General features: G+C 41.6%; 1 protein-coding gene across 1 annotated transcript in view; it reads left to right on the top strand.

Annotated features, from left to right (window-relative positions):
• Positions 1–15,880, top strand: part of LOC104967502 (ETS domain-containing transcription factor ERF-like) — a 33,763-nt gene that overhangs the window by 9,847 nt on the left and 8,036 nt on the right. The window contains exon 2 of the mRNA XM_010796979.1: positions 11,279–11,515. Coding sequence (XP_010795281.1) covers positions 11,279–11,515 — 237 coding nt within the window. The remainder of the gene's footprint in view (positions 1–11,278; positions 11,516–15,880) is intronic.

The following is a 15,880-nucleotide window of genomic DNA, read 5'->3' as shown; positions in this document are numbered from 1 at the left end:
TTTTTTCTCCCGATTCCGACCTTTTGAAAATCACGTGATCGGCTCCGATCCCCGATCACGTGATCGGATCGGGACATCTCTACCTGAGACACTTCACCCCAAATTGCTCCTGTGGGGATTGTCCACAGTACTGAATGTATGTAAGTGGCTTTGGATAAAAGCGTCTAACAAATGACATGTAATGTACACTGTGGTAAAATGAAGAGCCGTTTAATGAGCCGAGCCAAATGATCCGGCCGGAATTCCCATCACTAATACGTAAAGAGATAGAATCTATAAAGGGACGGTTCAATTCAAAATTCAAGTCACGTGACACGACCTCTCGGGGTGGACGCCCTCTCTCAGCCCTGGTCTGGCGGAAACACTGGCTTCAATGTTTAGATTTCTCAGCCCTTAGGCAAGAGGAAAGGGACACCAGTCTAGTTAAGAGTATATTTTATTATGACTAGACACTGTGAGTAAGTGGTTTTTGGCACAAACTCCCTTTCAGCTAGTGAAAATGACAGAGAAAGAGTGCATCAAATTGAACATGTGATGAGGTAACACAGGAATGTAGATGTGATGTATGAGTCAAGAGATTGATGACTTGTTATCTTGTCCTCACTATGGACAAAAAGCAGTCCTTTAGTTTTGGGTCAGACCAACTTTCACCTATGACCATTTCTATGACTAGATATAGACGTGCAGCTTCAAAGAAAGAAATTGAGATTCAAGCAAACTCTACCTGTTGTTACTAGCTTCTAGCTAGTGTCCCCTGAATAGGTCCTTATTAAAAACCAGTGATATGTTAGTAGTGATCATTGTGAGCTACATTACACTGCTTGTTTTACACCCGCTTTATATTAACCAACGGCATTGATCGAAAGCAGCAAATATCTAGGTGCAGAAATCTTAGCTTGGCAAAGCTGAAGTAGACAAACAAACCCAAAGCCCTTTGTGCGATCTGGCAAGTCCCCACTCCAAACAGGAAGAATTTCTGATTGCGAGGCGGAGGTGAAACACACCATTTCAGGCCATTGGATTCTATATATAGCCAAGTACGGCGTAGGAAAACTAATTTGCCATTAGCCAGCGGTCCACAGCCACCTGCATTCTCCTTTCCAAGAAAAACACAGGATCTGTGCAGCCACAGTGGAGGGGTGAGGGGCTTCAACACACAGGTCTGCTTCTCTTAGGGACGCTGACGTCAACACACTTTTAATAGTGCTCTTAATAACAGATAGCCATCATTGGGGTATTGTCCAGAAGGCCACAAGACTAAACACAAATGGCCCCTTACTCTACGTGCTTTCCCAACAACTTCTTTAACATGCTGTTCCATTTATCCATCTATCCCACGTTTATTTCCCTCCCTTCCTTCTATTCTTTAGTGGGACTATATTTAGCGAAGCAAAGGTCAGTGTGTCTGTCTGCAGGGTAATGATTCAAGGGCACGGAGAGCGACGGACAGAGGTAACAGGCCAGGCTAATGGCCGGGGGCTGGCTGACTGCTGAAATCTGGATGGGGTTTTATCAGGGATGAGATCAGGACAACACAACACAGAAAGGCAGGAAATAAATGGGTACAGTGCAGGAAAAAGGGAATCTCCGTTGGGCGTTGACGCAGAAAGTTCCACATTTTCAGGAAAAACAAAAACAAACAAATAAAAACAATTGTAGGAAAAATAGGAAAAGGTTCCAATCTAACCTAAACATTTGATTGCAAAGATGTTTAAAAACTCAAAATTACATAATCATTTGGTCTTGAATTCCCTCCGGTAGAAATTCTGTACTTTAAACAATTTTAAAGTCCAAATTATGAACCTATGGACCTGGTTGTCTGGGTTACCAGTATTACTTTGCTGCGTAAACAACCTGTCTACAACAGACAATCTAATACTGCCTCATTGAGGAGTCCTAAGCCTCAAAGTACTGTTTTAAAACCCTCTGCTCCTCATTGAGTTGATCTGATAATTACCCTTAAAGGATGGAGTTTAGATCCTAGGAGCCAGTGGCTTAGTGCCAGGGAGGAGTCAGAGAGGAGCAGACGGGACGGGGAGGAAATCAGGTGGAAAGACAGCGAAGAAAAAAAGGACAAAATAAAAACGCAATTCAGCAGAGATCAAAGGAAAAAGGAGGATGGCCTTCTGCAGGTGCATGGCGTGAGCCTCACCTCGCTTCTCACATGACTCCCCGTTACATTAAGCTCGCAGTGAGACAGACAGAAACAGACTGGGAGAGGAAGGGGGACAGACAGGGTCAGAGCCAGGGAGGAGAGATAACAACTGAAATATGTGTCTTGCTAAAAAGAAAACCATATACTAGAGATATGAGATGTTGGCTGAAACGTGTGCTTGCAAGTTTATTTCCAACTCAAGGAGTAAAGACACTGAAAGAGTACTATGACGCCAGAGTAAAAGATAAAAGCTTTACAGAAACAGACAGAAGATAAGGGGAAACAAGACAAAGGTATGTGTGAATTAGGGCTGTCCCGAATAGAGTTGCAAAGTCCCTCCCCTTCCAGTGGAGCTCCATGGGACCTTATTTCGGAAAAATTATGGATTGAAGTCAATGGAGAGAGAAAGATTATCTTTCGATCCCGTTTGAATTGTGCAACAAATTACACATATGACGTTTGTCAATTTAAAAGATAATTTTGCAAGTCAAAAAAAAAAAAATGTGTCGTAAAACTGTGAAGTAACACATTTGTTTGTGTAAAACGCTCAATGAACTACATCTCTGGTCTCGCGCAACAACACAAGTCACCAAGATGGCCGTTACTACCGTCTTGTCAAAAAAGTGATTTGCTAACCTCACTATCAACACGTCCAGAAGAATGTCATGCAAAGCTGCCTGCTTGCCTTCCTTTGATTCTCTCTGAACTGTCTGATCTTTTTAATGTTTAATGTCAACCATTTGTGCAGATAGCATGAAATAGAACAGATCACCGGTGCTAATGTAGCGTTAGCATTTCTCCCCCGGGTTTAAATGGTGTATTATAGACTGATCACACCGGTGTGACAGTGCTGTTCAAAGGGTTCACGAAATATGACTACTACTCTTAACTGTTTAACATTTTGGGTTACTTGATGTTACGTCAAGTTAAGGCTAATAAAAACATGTAATAATAAAAACACTGTAATGCTAACTAACGTGCTTGCTACTAGCTAGGTAGCTAACTTGATCCAGCCAATCCTGGTCCTTTCATCAGACGGGAAGCGAAAGAACAAGCTCTTAAGTTGATATTGGAGATTTCAATAAATTACATTTGTACGAAAAAAAAAGAATATCCAAATAACGAAATTAAAACCCGAATAGTACTCCAACGAACGAATATTCAGATATTTGGGTACAGCCCTAGTGTGATGAGTGTTTTCAATGAAGGATCTGAAAGAGAGACAAAAACATAAAGCTTCCCGAAAATCTATCAAATATGAAACAACTAGCTCAAGATTAAATTTGTGCAGATAATGATGAGTAACTGTTTGTTGGAAGACTTGCTGACACTTCAAGTAGCTATCATTGAATTGTATGGCGTAATACCAGCCCACTGGGTCTAAGGGATCATGTGGTTATTTTCCATCTCAGTAATAAATCTTCCAAATAGCTTGTGCTGTGTTTCCCGTAGACTGTGAGGAACCCAAACTAAACAAAGCCTCAGCATTTAGGATGAGTGTTGATGAGTGCCCTGCTGTGTTCTCAAGTCTGCAGGAAAAAACAAAGCTGAAAGTTTGACTGTCTGTCATAGCAGTAACGGCACAGCGAAGCTTTTAAGTGTATAAACCACCTCAGCTCCAACTGAGACAGCTGAATCGTCTAATCTGTGACATAGCGGACGCCTGAGCCTCACAAGACAGAAACCTGGTACTTCCTGAAGAACTCTGCAGCACCTCGGAGGCAGCCAAGGCTGTGATTCAGATAGCCCTGTGTGTTTCCGTGCATTCAAGGAGAAGCTAATGTTGCATTCAGCAGGGCCCTCAGAGCTGATTTTTGGATTTCAAAGTCATTGTTTTTGTTGTGAATCGTTCTTATGAAACTGCTGCACTTTCCATCTCACTAAATTGTTTGACTTAAGTATTGCCGCCCCAAGGAGAACACAAAAAGGCAGTAAAGAAGGAAATATTCACGGTTAAGAATGATCACTGATGTGTTAGTGACAAACTAACAACAATCACGATATATATTTTCTATTCTGCAGCTTCTAGGCTTATCAGATTCAGGTGCAGCGAGGAAGCGACATGTACACATGCTTTGAAACCCGTCTGAGCATGCTCTCCTTCCAGACAATGAAAACCCTGTAATACATTCAACTCTAATGAGCTCCTGGCTACCTGACAGCCTCACTGGAGATGTGTGTGTGCACTCGTCTGAATTGTAATGAGTAGGAAATGGAGACAGACTGACAGAAATATAGGCGAGAGAAAAAAACGAGATATGACAATAGTCTCCATGCAAAGGTGCACTGATTCTGAGTATCTGTTGCACAGCAACAAACATGCTCTAATGCTTCCTTAAAAGTCAGAAAGCAAGACATCGAATCCATTGTTTCAGATGAAAGGGAAAGAGTAATATATTTAGAAAGAGGAAATATGAAGTCAAGTGAAACTCTCTTCACTTACTGAGCAGATTCAAATCTATCACAAAGACCTTTGCTATAGATTATTTGCATGACGACTAAATTACATAGATAAGGGGAGCTGTGCTGGCACCATTGTGAGTTAAGAGATTCTAAAAGACATACTTTAAAACACGATGGACAAACTTGACTCTTATACGACCTAAATAAATAATCCCAATCCAAGTTGTCAGAAACTGATGGATGCCGTTATGAAGCTGGTGTGACTAGAGATGGAATGATAGAGGAGACTTCAGAGCAGCAAAGAGAAGAGAAGATAAATATCTGCATTTAAATCTGGCTTCTGTGTTGTGGTTTGGTTGCCAGATGACTTTCATTTTCCTCCAACACACACATGCACGCAAACACACACGAGCCGTGACGAGGCCAACAACCAAGATATGGTAACTTTAGTTGATCACACACACACACACACACACACACACACACACACACACACACACACACACACACACACACACACACACANAACAAACACATTTTGTACTTGTGAATAAACTATTAGAACTAGAAGAGAGCTTCAATCAGCGTTCCCGCTAGGGGGCCGTCTTACCGTCATTTGACGCCCTTATTCAGCTCGGACCAGGGCGTCAAATGACGGTAAGACGGCCCCCTAGCGGGAACGCTGATTGAAGCTCTCTTCTAGTTCTAATAGTTTATTCACAAGTACAAAATGTGTTTGTTTTGTAAATCCTACTGCTTTTATCTATCCTTATCCCTCTCCCGCTGTGTCTTGCTTTCTGTGTCATACTTATCTGTTAATCTCACAGCTCATAAACCACCAGCTGTAGCAGATGCACCTCCGACGGCTGGACCCTCAGTTGTGCATCTGTCACACAATCAGCTGTGTTGTGTGTTTTTTTCGCTATCTGTCTCTGCTGTTTCTATAAATCTGTTGCCTTTGAATTACATCAAAAGAAACACCATGAATGTGAAAAAAATGGTCTCCAAGCAAAATAACTTGGTTACCTCACAAGTGAATTAAAAATTGAATTTGATGAATTACCCAACCCAGGATAGTTGTAAAACAAAGCTTTTCCAGTGCTTACAGGAGCGTCCACAGTGTCCTTCCTGTTGTGAACACATTGTGACAGCGCTGTGGCCCCAGGTCTCTGCTGGTCAGGCAGCCTTAGACAGATCACACCCTCACACTGCAGCTCTCTGGATCTGCGCCCAAACTCTAAACTCTTTTGGCAACTTTCTGTTATTGAATCATATTTTGTCTTGTCCGTCGTTACTCTGCTTTTTTATTTTTAGCGCTAAAAGCTTTTGTTGCTAGGAGACAGTATGTCTTAGGAGAGGCTGACCGAAGGAGGGACAGAATGAAAGAGAAAGGAAAGAAAGAGATGGCAGTGTTATTGAGGGGGAGAAAAGCGGAATCTGTGAAAGCCGAGCGACGAACGAGCGAGCTATGAGTCAGCAGGGACATCTGCAACACACACATGCAGTGGGCACGGTTGCTATTCCTGTGTTCTTTGTCTGTTTGCTCTGTGCACCCACGCATGAACCCACTTACCTCTCCCCACTAACCTGTGTTGTGTGTTTGTGTACTGCGTGTGTGTGTGAGGGCGATATTAACCCGCCCACTTAGATCTAATCCACTCCTGTCGTGCATTGTATGCGTCAGTCTGCGTGTGCCTACAACGTACTGTGCACATTTCCCCAGCATTCACCAGTGTGTACCCCATTATACAGCAATGTGTTGTGTCTGCGTCACAACGCCTAACCTGTCCCCACTGACAAGAGCCTTATTGTCTGGTGCATGAATCATATGCTCGTACCCCATTAGTAGTCGGCCTTCAAATGGCTATCACAGCCCAGCTTGGATGTCTTTTGGCTCACTCTCTGAGATCAGATAGCAGCATGTGATTTATTAGTCACCGGGACTCGGTTTTGTTCTCCTCCTCCTTAATGCCTTTTGTAAGATTTCCTTGAGGGTGGCATTCAGAAAAAAACAGGCCCTAGATGTGATACTCAAAGCCACCTTATTTGCCAATCGGCAGAGTCGCGCATCACTTTCTTTTATATTCTGGCATCACCAATATCCTGCTCAAAGAATAGAAAAGTGACAAGTCACATCCCTCACTGGTCAGCAGGGTTGGAATATGTTTAGAAAATCGTTGAACTGGCCACCATCAGCACAAAAAGAGGGTGATTCCTTTTCCATCGTGGACTTAAGAAAGTTGAAAATATAACTTATTCAACTCTGACCCACTGTGAATCTTACAAAACTGGGTGTCTGTTGAAAAGAAAAAAGGTCACAGCTTGAATCTCGAAAATCTCTCCTCACAGGGGAAGCAGATTTCAGTTACTCAACTTCAGCAAGACTTTAATCACAATGGAGCAACAAGAGTTAAGTTGACTGAAAGTTAAGACCTTTTTGCCAATACGCAGACTCCTCTTATGCACTAATACATAATAATATGCCTCCATCACTCGAGTTGTACTACACAGTAATATGGCAACACTGCATTGTTAATACAAGGTATTACATTTGGAAGTGCATTTATGTTGCTTGCTCTCTCTAGGAGCAGTGTTCTAATAAGTCTTGGTGTACAACATTTCATTTGATGAGGTACCATTTCCAACTTTAAGTGCATTTCTACTACAACAACTACTATTACTGCTACTTCAAACACTACTTTGTATAGCCTACTACTATTACTACGGCTACTATTAGTATTGATTGACGTAACAGACACACTGCTGCACTTTGTACACCTGATAATGTACTTTTGTTACTCCGTGTCCGACTTGGTTAGTTTTTCCATGACTCACTTCACTTGACTCCATTTACACCTGCTATTAAAATCTCATCTGTATCTGATTAAGGGTAAACACGTGTTCAGGACGGATGTAAAGGCACGTTATTGGTCCAAACCTGATCGAACATATCAGTGCATTACAATCCAGATAAGCAGAGTCCGATTTTTGAAAACGTTTTTTTGGGAGAGAAAAACCCATGTAGGTAGGAATAGTGTTGCAAAGGGGCGGAACTTTTCCAGTAAATATCCATGGGAAGTTAAGCTGGGGAATTTTGGAAATATTCGATATTGGAAACCTTCCATGGGAATAATGGGAATTTATGGGAACTAACTGGGAATTGAGGGTAAAGTAATCGAATTGTATCATATCCAAGCATAAATATAAACATTTTGTTTTGTCATAAGAAAACATCCATGCAAAATTATACAACAAAAAAACATGACATTTCAACAGTATGTAGAACAGAACAAGATTTAATTATTTTATTGAACAATCATTTGTTTCATTGAAGAACAAAAACATGAATGTTGAGTTAAATTACTTCTAGAAATCATCTGTGCATGTGATGGAGGAATGCACAGTGTCTGTAGGGGGTGTGGTCTCAATAGCCATGCAGTAAGCCGTGTGCTATGGCATGGATATTCAAGTGTACTTGAATGGCATCTGTTTGTTTTAGTCAAGATGATGCTAAAATATACTTTCCCCAACTATATTTAAGTTCCCTATGAAGAGCCAACCTTCAATTTAGAAAAATCCCAGTTTTTTTTCTTTGAAAATTCCCAGAACTTTGCAACCCTAGGTAGGAATGTCATGACTCATTTTGTAGTTTGTAGTCTCTTCACAAAAACACTGATTGCTGCTACCAGTTTTTGCTGCTTTAACTGATCCACTGTGAAGAAGTAACTGCATTCCAGCAGCTACAAACTAAAGAATCATTCAAAAATCCTCTGGTGGCAGTTGTGAGCTTTTGACTAGGGCTGGGACTCGATTAAAAAAATTAATCTAATTAATTAGAGGTTTTGTAATTAATTAATCGAAATTAATCGCATTTTTAATCGCATATAAATATTTGACCTGGGAACAGTGAGAAGATGTCAATAAAGTGTGCCGTCACACAGAGGTAATTTGAATTGCTTACCGAGGTCCAATGATTCGGGCAGTTTCTCCAATAAATTCTCTTTATCTTCCTTTTCATTGTCATAAAGCTGCTGGATTCTTTTTGTCACTGTCTTTCTGCATGGCAGCTCATATGTTGTGTCAGACGATGCAATCTGTAGTACCTTTTGCAGCCCCTTCTCTTCTACCACTCCAAGTGGTCTACAGTCGAGTGCAATCCAGTGAGCTGGTTATTTTTTCAGACGTGGACTTAGTTATCCTGGCCCTGAAACCAGTCATCTGGTTGAGTGTGGGTTGGGTACTTGTCAACCCTCCCGATTTTCGCGGGAGACTCCCGATTTCACTGCCCTCTCCCGGTTTCCTCCCGGGGTCATATTTCTCCCGCATTTCTGACAAAATCAGATTTACACACGACAAGAATCGACAACTACTCTACTCTCTGCTCACTCCTTTCCTGTAAAATGCAGGTACCAGTCCACACATATGCTCCATCAAGGACGGTGCTACAGGCCGCAAGGCAGTGCACTTACAACTACAATAAGCATGTTAATGTTAATCTAAAAGCTCCGGCGATCCACTAGCACCCCCCCATTTTGCATTTTGAAATGCTCCCGATTTCTGAGGGCAACTATGGTGTGGGTCCTTAAACTCGGAGTCGGGCTAACGTCCACGCTAGCTTCCACGCTAGCTGCTATATGTTTTGCATTGAGGTGATACTTGAGGCTTGATGTGCTGCGGTGATATGCGAATTCCTTTTTGCATAATTTGCATACAACCGTGCTCTTATCGACGCTTCCATCCGTCCGTTTTTAAAACAAAATGTCCCATCCACGGGGCCAACCAAGCGGTCTCATCAGCTTCTTCGTTCATGTTTGACTATTGTTCACTGTGGTTTGTTGTTGTCTGAAGTCATGAACGTTAGTTGGTGCTCCAGTATAATCGGTACGCCTGAAACTCATCCAGTGAGAAACGTTCCGCCGGGCAAAAATAAGTGCGATTAAAATGCGTTAATTTTTTTAACGCGTTAATGTTTGTGTAATTAATTAATCTTAATTAACGCGTTAAAGTCCCGGCCCTACTTTTGACGTTTTTTAAAAAGCTCTAAAATGACCCTCTTCACCCATTTTGAAAAGTAAATATCAGCCACGCTTTACATTTTTAATGATCCGACACCTGCCTTTTTTGGTCTACTCTTTTCCCCAACCTATCTTTAAAAGAACACACAATGCAGAAAACAAAGGCACACACACATTGAGTAAATGGAAAAGTCGTAATTGATTTAATTACCATCTGCGCACCATATCCAGATGCCGTTCACTTTACTCTGGGATTTAGTTGCCAGGTGTGTCTTCTTTGTTTGTAAGTCTTTTACAACCTATTTTTTCCCCTCTGTTTTTTTATGTCCAGTCATCTGCTCTTCTTTTGTTCTTTCGTTAAGTTTTGTTAGGGTGTTATTTTTCTGCTTTTATAGACCTGCCCCACAGCAGTTTCCTATCAATATGTTGACGAGGCAATAAAAGTACTGAAGAAATGTAAAAAAAATCCCTGTTTAATATGTCAGATTATTGGGCCTGTATAGACCCTGATTACATCCAGTGTGATGCAACGACTTTCAAAACTGTGTTATTCGCTACCTATGATACTCGGGTTAATAGGCCACATCAAACCGGTGTCATAGTCTGTCAGCCTTGAGCGTATCATTGTTAAAAGTTCACTGTCACTGCTATATAGATATGATAGACTTTGTAGAGTGTGGGAAACTGATTGTAACCTCGGTATTTAGGATAGTGTGTTACTTTACACTTACATAAACACACATGCACACACCAAATTCAGCATTGTTATATTGTGCCCACATGTTTCCCACCCTCTGCTTTCTCAGCCTGATTGCCAAGACACATCTGGTCCTAATGAGGTGTGTGTGTCTCTCCCTTTGCTATGCAGCCCCTCAGCCTGGCCTTGTGTTGTAGTTGTGTTGAGTCTTTTACTGCCACCCACTGCTTTACAACTCAAAGCCTATACTTTTTGTGTGTGTGTGTGTGTGTGTGTGTGTGTGTGTGTGTGTGTGTGTGTGTGTGTGTGTGTGTGTGTGTGTGTGTGTGTTATAAAACCAAAGCTTATATTTTGTCTGCACATATCTCAAGGCTTGGTTATCTGTTAAAACAGTGCAGATTTTCTAACGTTGATGGCAATAGAAGTGACGTTTGATATGACTGCGGTCTCTGGGAACTGATATATTCCCAATGCTTATAACGAGCACAAAAGCCATAGAGTGAAGCTAGTATTTCTACTTAAACGTTTGATTGTAACTGTGATTCCCAACAGTCTCATATATTATAACCTTTAATACTCTTCTTTACTAAGTCATTGCTGTATTATATTCTTCTTTACTGAAATTGGAAACTGTTTACAATCTTTTGTTTCACTTTTATCTCCACTGACACAAAAAACAGCCTTCAAGTTCAAAGAATGGATGCGAGTCGACTGGTTTCTTGCAAAATGTAACATGCCTTTTAGAGCCAAACACATTGTATGAATTCCTGACTATTATAACCTGTAAACACAAGCAGTTATTTCCCCATGGTGTTGACCCTGGAACCAGAAGAAGAGCAGTAAAGGAAATGATTAATAACTTAAGAAGGATAATGGATTATATGCAGAGTGCACTAACAACTTTTAACTAAGTTAAAGGAATTAGGAAAGCCAAGTTTTACTTTAAATTTTCCCCTGTTTATGATCATCCAGCTTTAACACCCCTCTCCTCTCTCCTCTGTCCCCCAGGGTTTGCCTTTCCGGATTGGGCCTACAAGCCCGAGTCGAGCCCGGGCTCCAGACAGATCCAGCTCTGGCACTTCATCCTGGAGCTGCTGAGGAAGGAGGAGTACCACGATGTCATCGCCTGGCAGGGAGACTACGGAGAGTTCGTCATCAAGGACCCGGACGAGGTGGCCCGCTTGTGGGGGGCCAGGAAGGCTAAACCGCAGATGAACTACGACAAGCTCAGCCGAGCTCTGAGGTGAGACTAAAGCGTTTTTTTTTTTTTTTAAAAGCACGTTTTTTCAAATGTGCATGCCGGGATATCTCTGCAGCTCCACAATACTTCATGAAAATGTTATTAAAACACACATTTTACTTTAGCAAATTATGTGCTTCCCGAAATTGTCGTCCATATTGTGATTTCGATTTTTTTTTTTTTATTTATTCTGCACTCCTACAGGTGTCAATATTCAAAGACAAACACACCAAGATTCAGGGAATACCACAGAATGTTAAAAGATAATTGGGGCCCCTTTACCTCTTGCTTGGTCTGATGATACTTGTTGGTATATTAACAGCTAAAACAAACATTGGGCTTCCTTTGGTTCTGGCTTCAGTTTGAAAGGTAATACCCATCCTAAGTGAGACGGGTCTGGACTGTTTCATCTTTATGTTTAGGTCATATTTTCTGCGTAGGTATCCACACCACAGGAGTCAGATAATGGCAAAGAGCCCGGACGGGTCAATTTCAAGTTACAGGAACTGGAGTCATGTTGTTTTGAACTCCAGATGAACTGAGATAAACTCAGCGAAGCATACAAGACTGATTACAAAAAAACACATCCAATTTGTAAGGGCTAGGATATCTGTACAGTCGGGTTAAGTATAACAGTGTGTCCTTTCACAACCATCAGAACGCCAACAAGACTTGCTTTCAAAAATGTGTCTCCGTTTTGAATAATCTTCACACTAAATAGTATTTCCAATAGTGCACGCTGAATAATAGAGAGGTAATGTGGTGATATAAGCTGACATCTATTTATTTATAAAGATTCTGTTGATTTAGTCTTAGGAAAAGGTTTGGGTACAATTGTCGCAGAATGATAGTGAAGATTTGAAGACAATTGATTTCTACCATGTAGTATTGGGTGTATGTTAATGATCTCGAAGTAGAAGGCAGTTTCTTTTCTCCGCTTATTTCTCGGGTACATTTGTTCTTAATTACATCGGCGTCAAATTTACGTGAAAAAAATAATGGTGTTTTGTCGTGATCCTCGCTTCGTGCTGGAACTCCAAGGTGACGGCAGATTTAGAAACACACCTTCACCCTCCATGGAGCACATGTGGGATGCTGCCGAGTTTTATTTAGCCGCCAGTCTGTTCCTGTACATAAACACACACACGCTGGCACATACACATGCTGCTAGTCATCGATGTCGCCTCCTGTTTTGTAGGTTGGTGTGGGTTATAGTTTGCCATGGTGATGACAAGTTACACTGCCTCATCGGCACACACGCACACACCCACGTGCACACACATACACGTATCACTTTGTTATATGTCAGCCCTCCTCCAGCCCATCTGCGTCTTGTTTTTTGCTTGAACCTTTTTTTGTCTGACTGAACCTCATATGTAACCGTATTTAAAGACACACACCTTGTATTGAAATATTTGTAATCAAATGTTTTTAGTTTTTATGTATATGGTGCTGACATTACACTTTGATTTTGCTGTATTGCTTATCAATTAGTTAGTTCATTTAACATTGACAATAAGGATAACAAAACATTGTGATAGGCAGAAAGAGATGTAATATGTATAGGTTGTTTTGCTGTGTGCTTTATATAATGATTCAGCATCATCAGTTAAGTCACCGTATAGTTTGCAGTTTTCATAATAAACCAATTCTCATGTATAATAAATATATCATTTATTTATATGTATATCTTCATTCAGAATTTGCATTGTATTACAAAGCTGTACAAACAATAAACACTCACTCAATCCCCCCCACATCTACAACAGAGAGGGTGATGTTAACGGTAGTAAGAAACGGGATACATTTTTTTTACATTTAAATTAATTGGTAATAATTGGTTACACAGAAATGGCTCGTATGCTTGATCAAGAGTTAAGCCCACAAAGATCTAACGGTTCATTTGATACAGGAGCAGTAACTTTGTCTCTCTTCTCAGTGACATCAGTGAACAGCTGGAGACAAACTGTGTGTGTGTGTGTGTGTGTGTGTGTGTGTGTGTGTGTGTGTGTGTGTGTGTGTGTGTGTGTGTGTGTGTGTGTGTGTGTGTGTGTGTGTGTGTGTGTGTGTGTGTGTGTGTGTGTGTGTGTGTGTGTGTGTGTGTGTGTGTGTGTGTGTGTGTGTGTGTGTGTGTGTGTGTGTGTGTGTGTGTGTCTAACTGGAAATACCTGTGTTTTCAGGTGAGATATGAATAGATGTTTGGACGCTGCGTTTCATTTGACTACGCCAACAAAGACAGGTGTTCTAAAACAGGAAGTATTTGAAAAGATCTCTTTATGTGATTATACTTGTGTTTATCAGCTGTAATAAAATAAGCTCTGGGGAAGTAAGAGCGTCACGCTGCGGCTGAAGGACTCCATCAGAGAGAGTCAACATCAGGAGGATGTGGTTAGAGAAAGTATTTCAGTTTAAACAGGGAGGAACATGCCAAGCTGAGGAAAGGTGAGCAGGTGAGCGGGCGAGCAGGCGAGCAGGTGAGCAGGTGAGCAGGTGAGCAGGCGAGCAGGCGAGCAGGCGAGCAGGTGAGCAGGTGAGGAGAGTCAGACGTTCAGAGAGCTGCACGTCGAGGTGCTGTTTAGTCATTAAAGAGGCCATTAAGAACGAGAGGACACTTAAACTGATGAGCAGCTAATTAGCTCTCAGACTTAATTCAAACTGTAGTCTTACGTCGCAGCACTCAGGAGTTTCAGGGCTTCCTCTGCCTCCACTGGTTGGCTAGTCTGTGTTATTGTGTAACTTAAATATCAATAAAGAGCGTCAGATTGCACCAAAGGTCTCTCAATAACACAAACTGACTAACAGACCGACGGAGAGGAGGACCAGCAGCGCCTCTGACCCTTCGGTCTTTAAAGAGAGGAAACGTCTTCAGTGTGAAACCTGCCTGAGCTAACACATGAAGAAACTAGAATACTCCAAAAACTGATGTATTCTTTTAAGGTTTAGAGGTTTTGAGGTACTTGTACTATAGCTGAGTATTTTCTTTTCATGCCACTTCTACCGCACTATAAAAGGGTACTTTCTACTGATCATTAGGATTTTTACATAAAACACGAGTTTTAAAATAAAAAATAGTCAAAACTTCTCGTTTAGATTCTTGTAAAGCTGTGAAAATATTATATTTCTTGCATATACTTTTTTCTGATATAGATTTTGTTTTAGATTTGGAGGTACTTGTACTTTCCCTGAGTATTCTCAACATAAACTTTATTTTGAATTATTACATTTTTGGGGTATTTAAAACAAAATAATTCAATCATTTATTGACTTTCTTTCAGAACACTTACTTTTACTTTTGAACATTTTCAATCCAGGACTTGTATTTGCAAGAACGCCTTTCATCCACTGTGGTACAAGCACCTTTACTTAAGTAATCTGAATACTCCACCTCCTCAGGAAACCACTACTGATCGCTCGACTCAAACGATCTTTGTGCTGAAAAACGAGCTCCCAGATATTTTAAATTCCCAGTCCGACAGTGAAACAGGACCCTGAACACACCGCCACACGTGCACGTCTTCATTGAAACAGGACCCTGAACACACCGCCACACGTGCACGTCTTCATTGAAACAGGACCCTGAACACACCGCCACACGTGCACGTCTTCATTGAAACAGGACCCTGAACACACCGCCACACGTGCACGTCTTCATGCATGTTTGTTAATGGTGAGTTTGTCGACACAAACGTACCTTTTCCAGTTCAGGATCAGCCTCCAAACAAAGCTTCAGTTTGGAAGCTGTCTCTGGAGCCTGAGCAGAGAGAGCCGGAGACACACATGTTGGTTTTGAGCAGCCCTCAAAAGCAATTCAATTCTCACCAGACTCTCACTATCTGATGTTAGTCAAACAACAGAGTTCAAAACAAACGTCATACTGCAACGTAAACAAACCATGCATTTCCTAATAATGCATTTGTTTCCTTTTGTTTTCATGCTAGGACACTAGTCTTCCTGTACACATCTTTTATAGCGTAACACATGATTTCACTTTGACTGGAACATTAAATGATAGGTGGAAATAAAAAGCTATGGACGAGCATCATCAGGGTTTGTTTACAGATCAGCCAAACTCTGTTTACTGTGTTTCTGTTGACACAAACACTGTGAGGGTGAGTAAAGCAAACATTTACACATCTAAGGCCCCGTCCACACGGAGACGAAACGGGTTGTATCCACTACAGTTCTTTATCATATAGACAGTTCGTCCACACGAGGCCGACACGGGGCCGACACGAGGCCGACACGGGGCCGACACGGGGGGTGACACGGGGCCGACACGGGGGGTGACACGGGGCTGACACGAGGCCGACACGGGGGGTGACACGAGGCCAACACGGGGCCAACATGAGGCCGACACGAGGCGTGACACG

Source organism: Notothenia coriiceps, unplaced genomic scaffold, assembly GCF_000735185.1.
Source record: "Notothenia coriiceps isolate Sejong01 unplaced genomic scaffold, NC01 NC01_scaffold00037431, whole genome shotgun sequence".
Lineage (NCBI taxonomy): Eukaryota > Metazoa > Chordata > Actinopteri > Perciformes > Nototheniidae > Notothenia > Notothenia coriiceps.
This window is presented reverse-complemented; position numbering and strand designations above follow the sequence as displayed.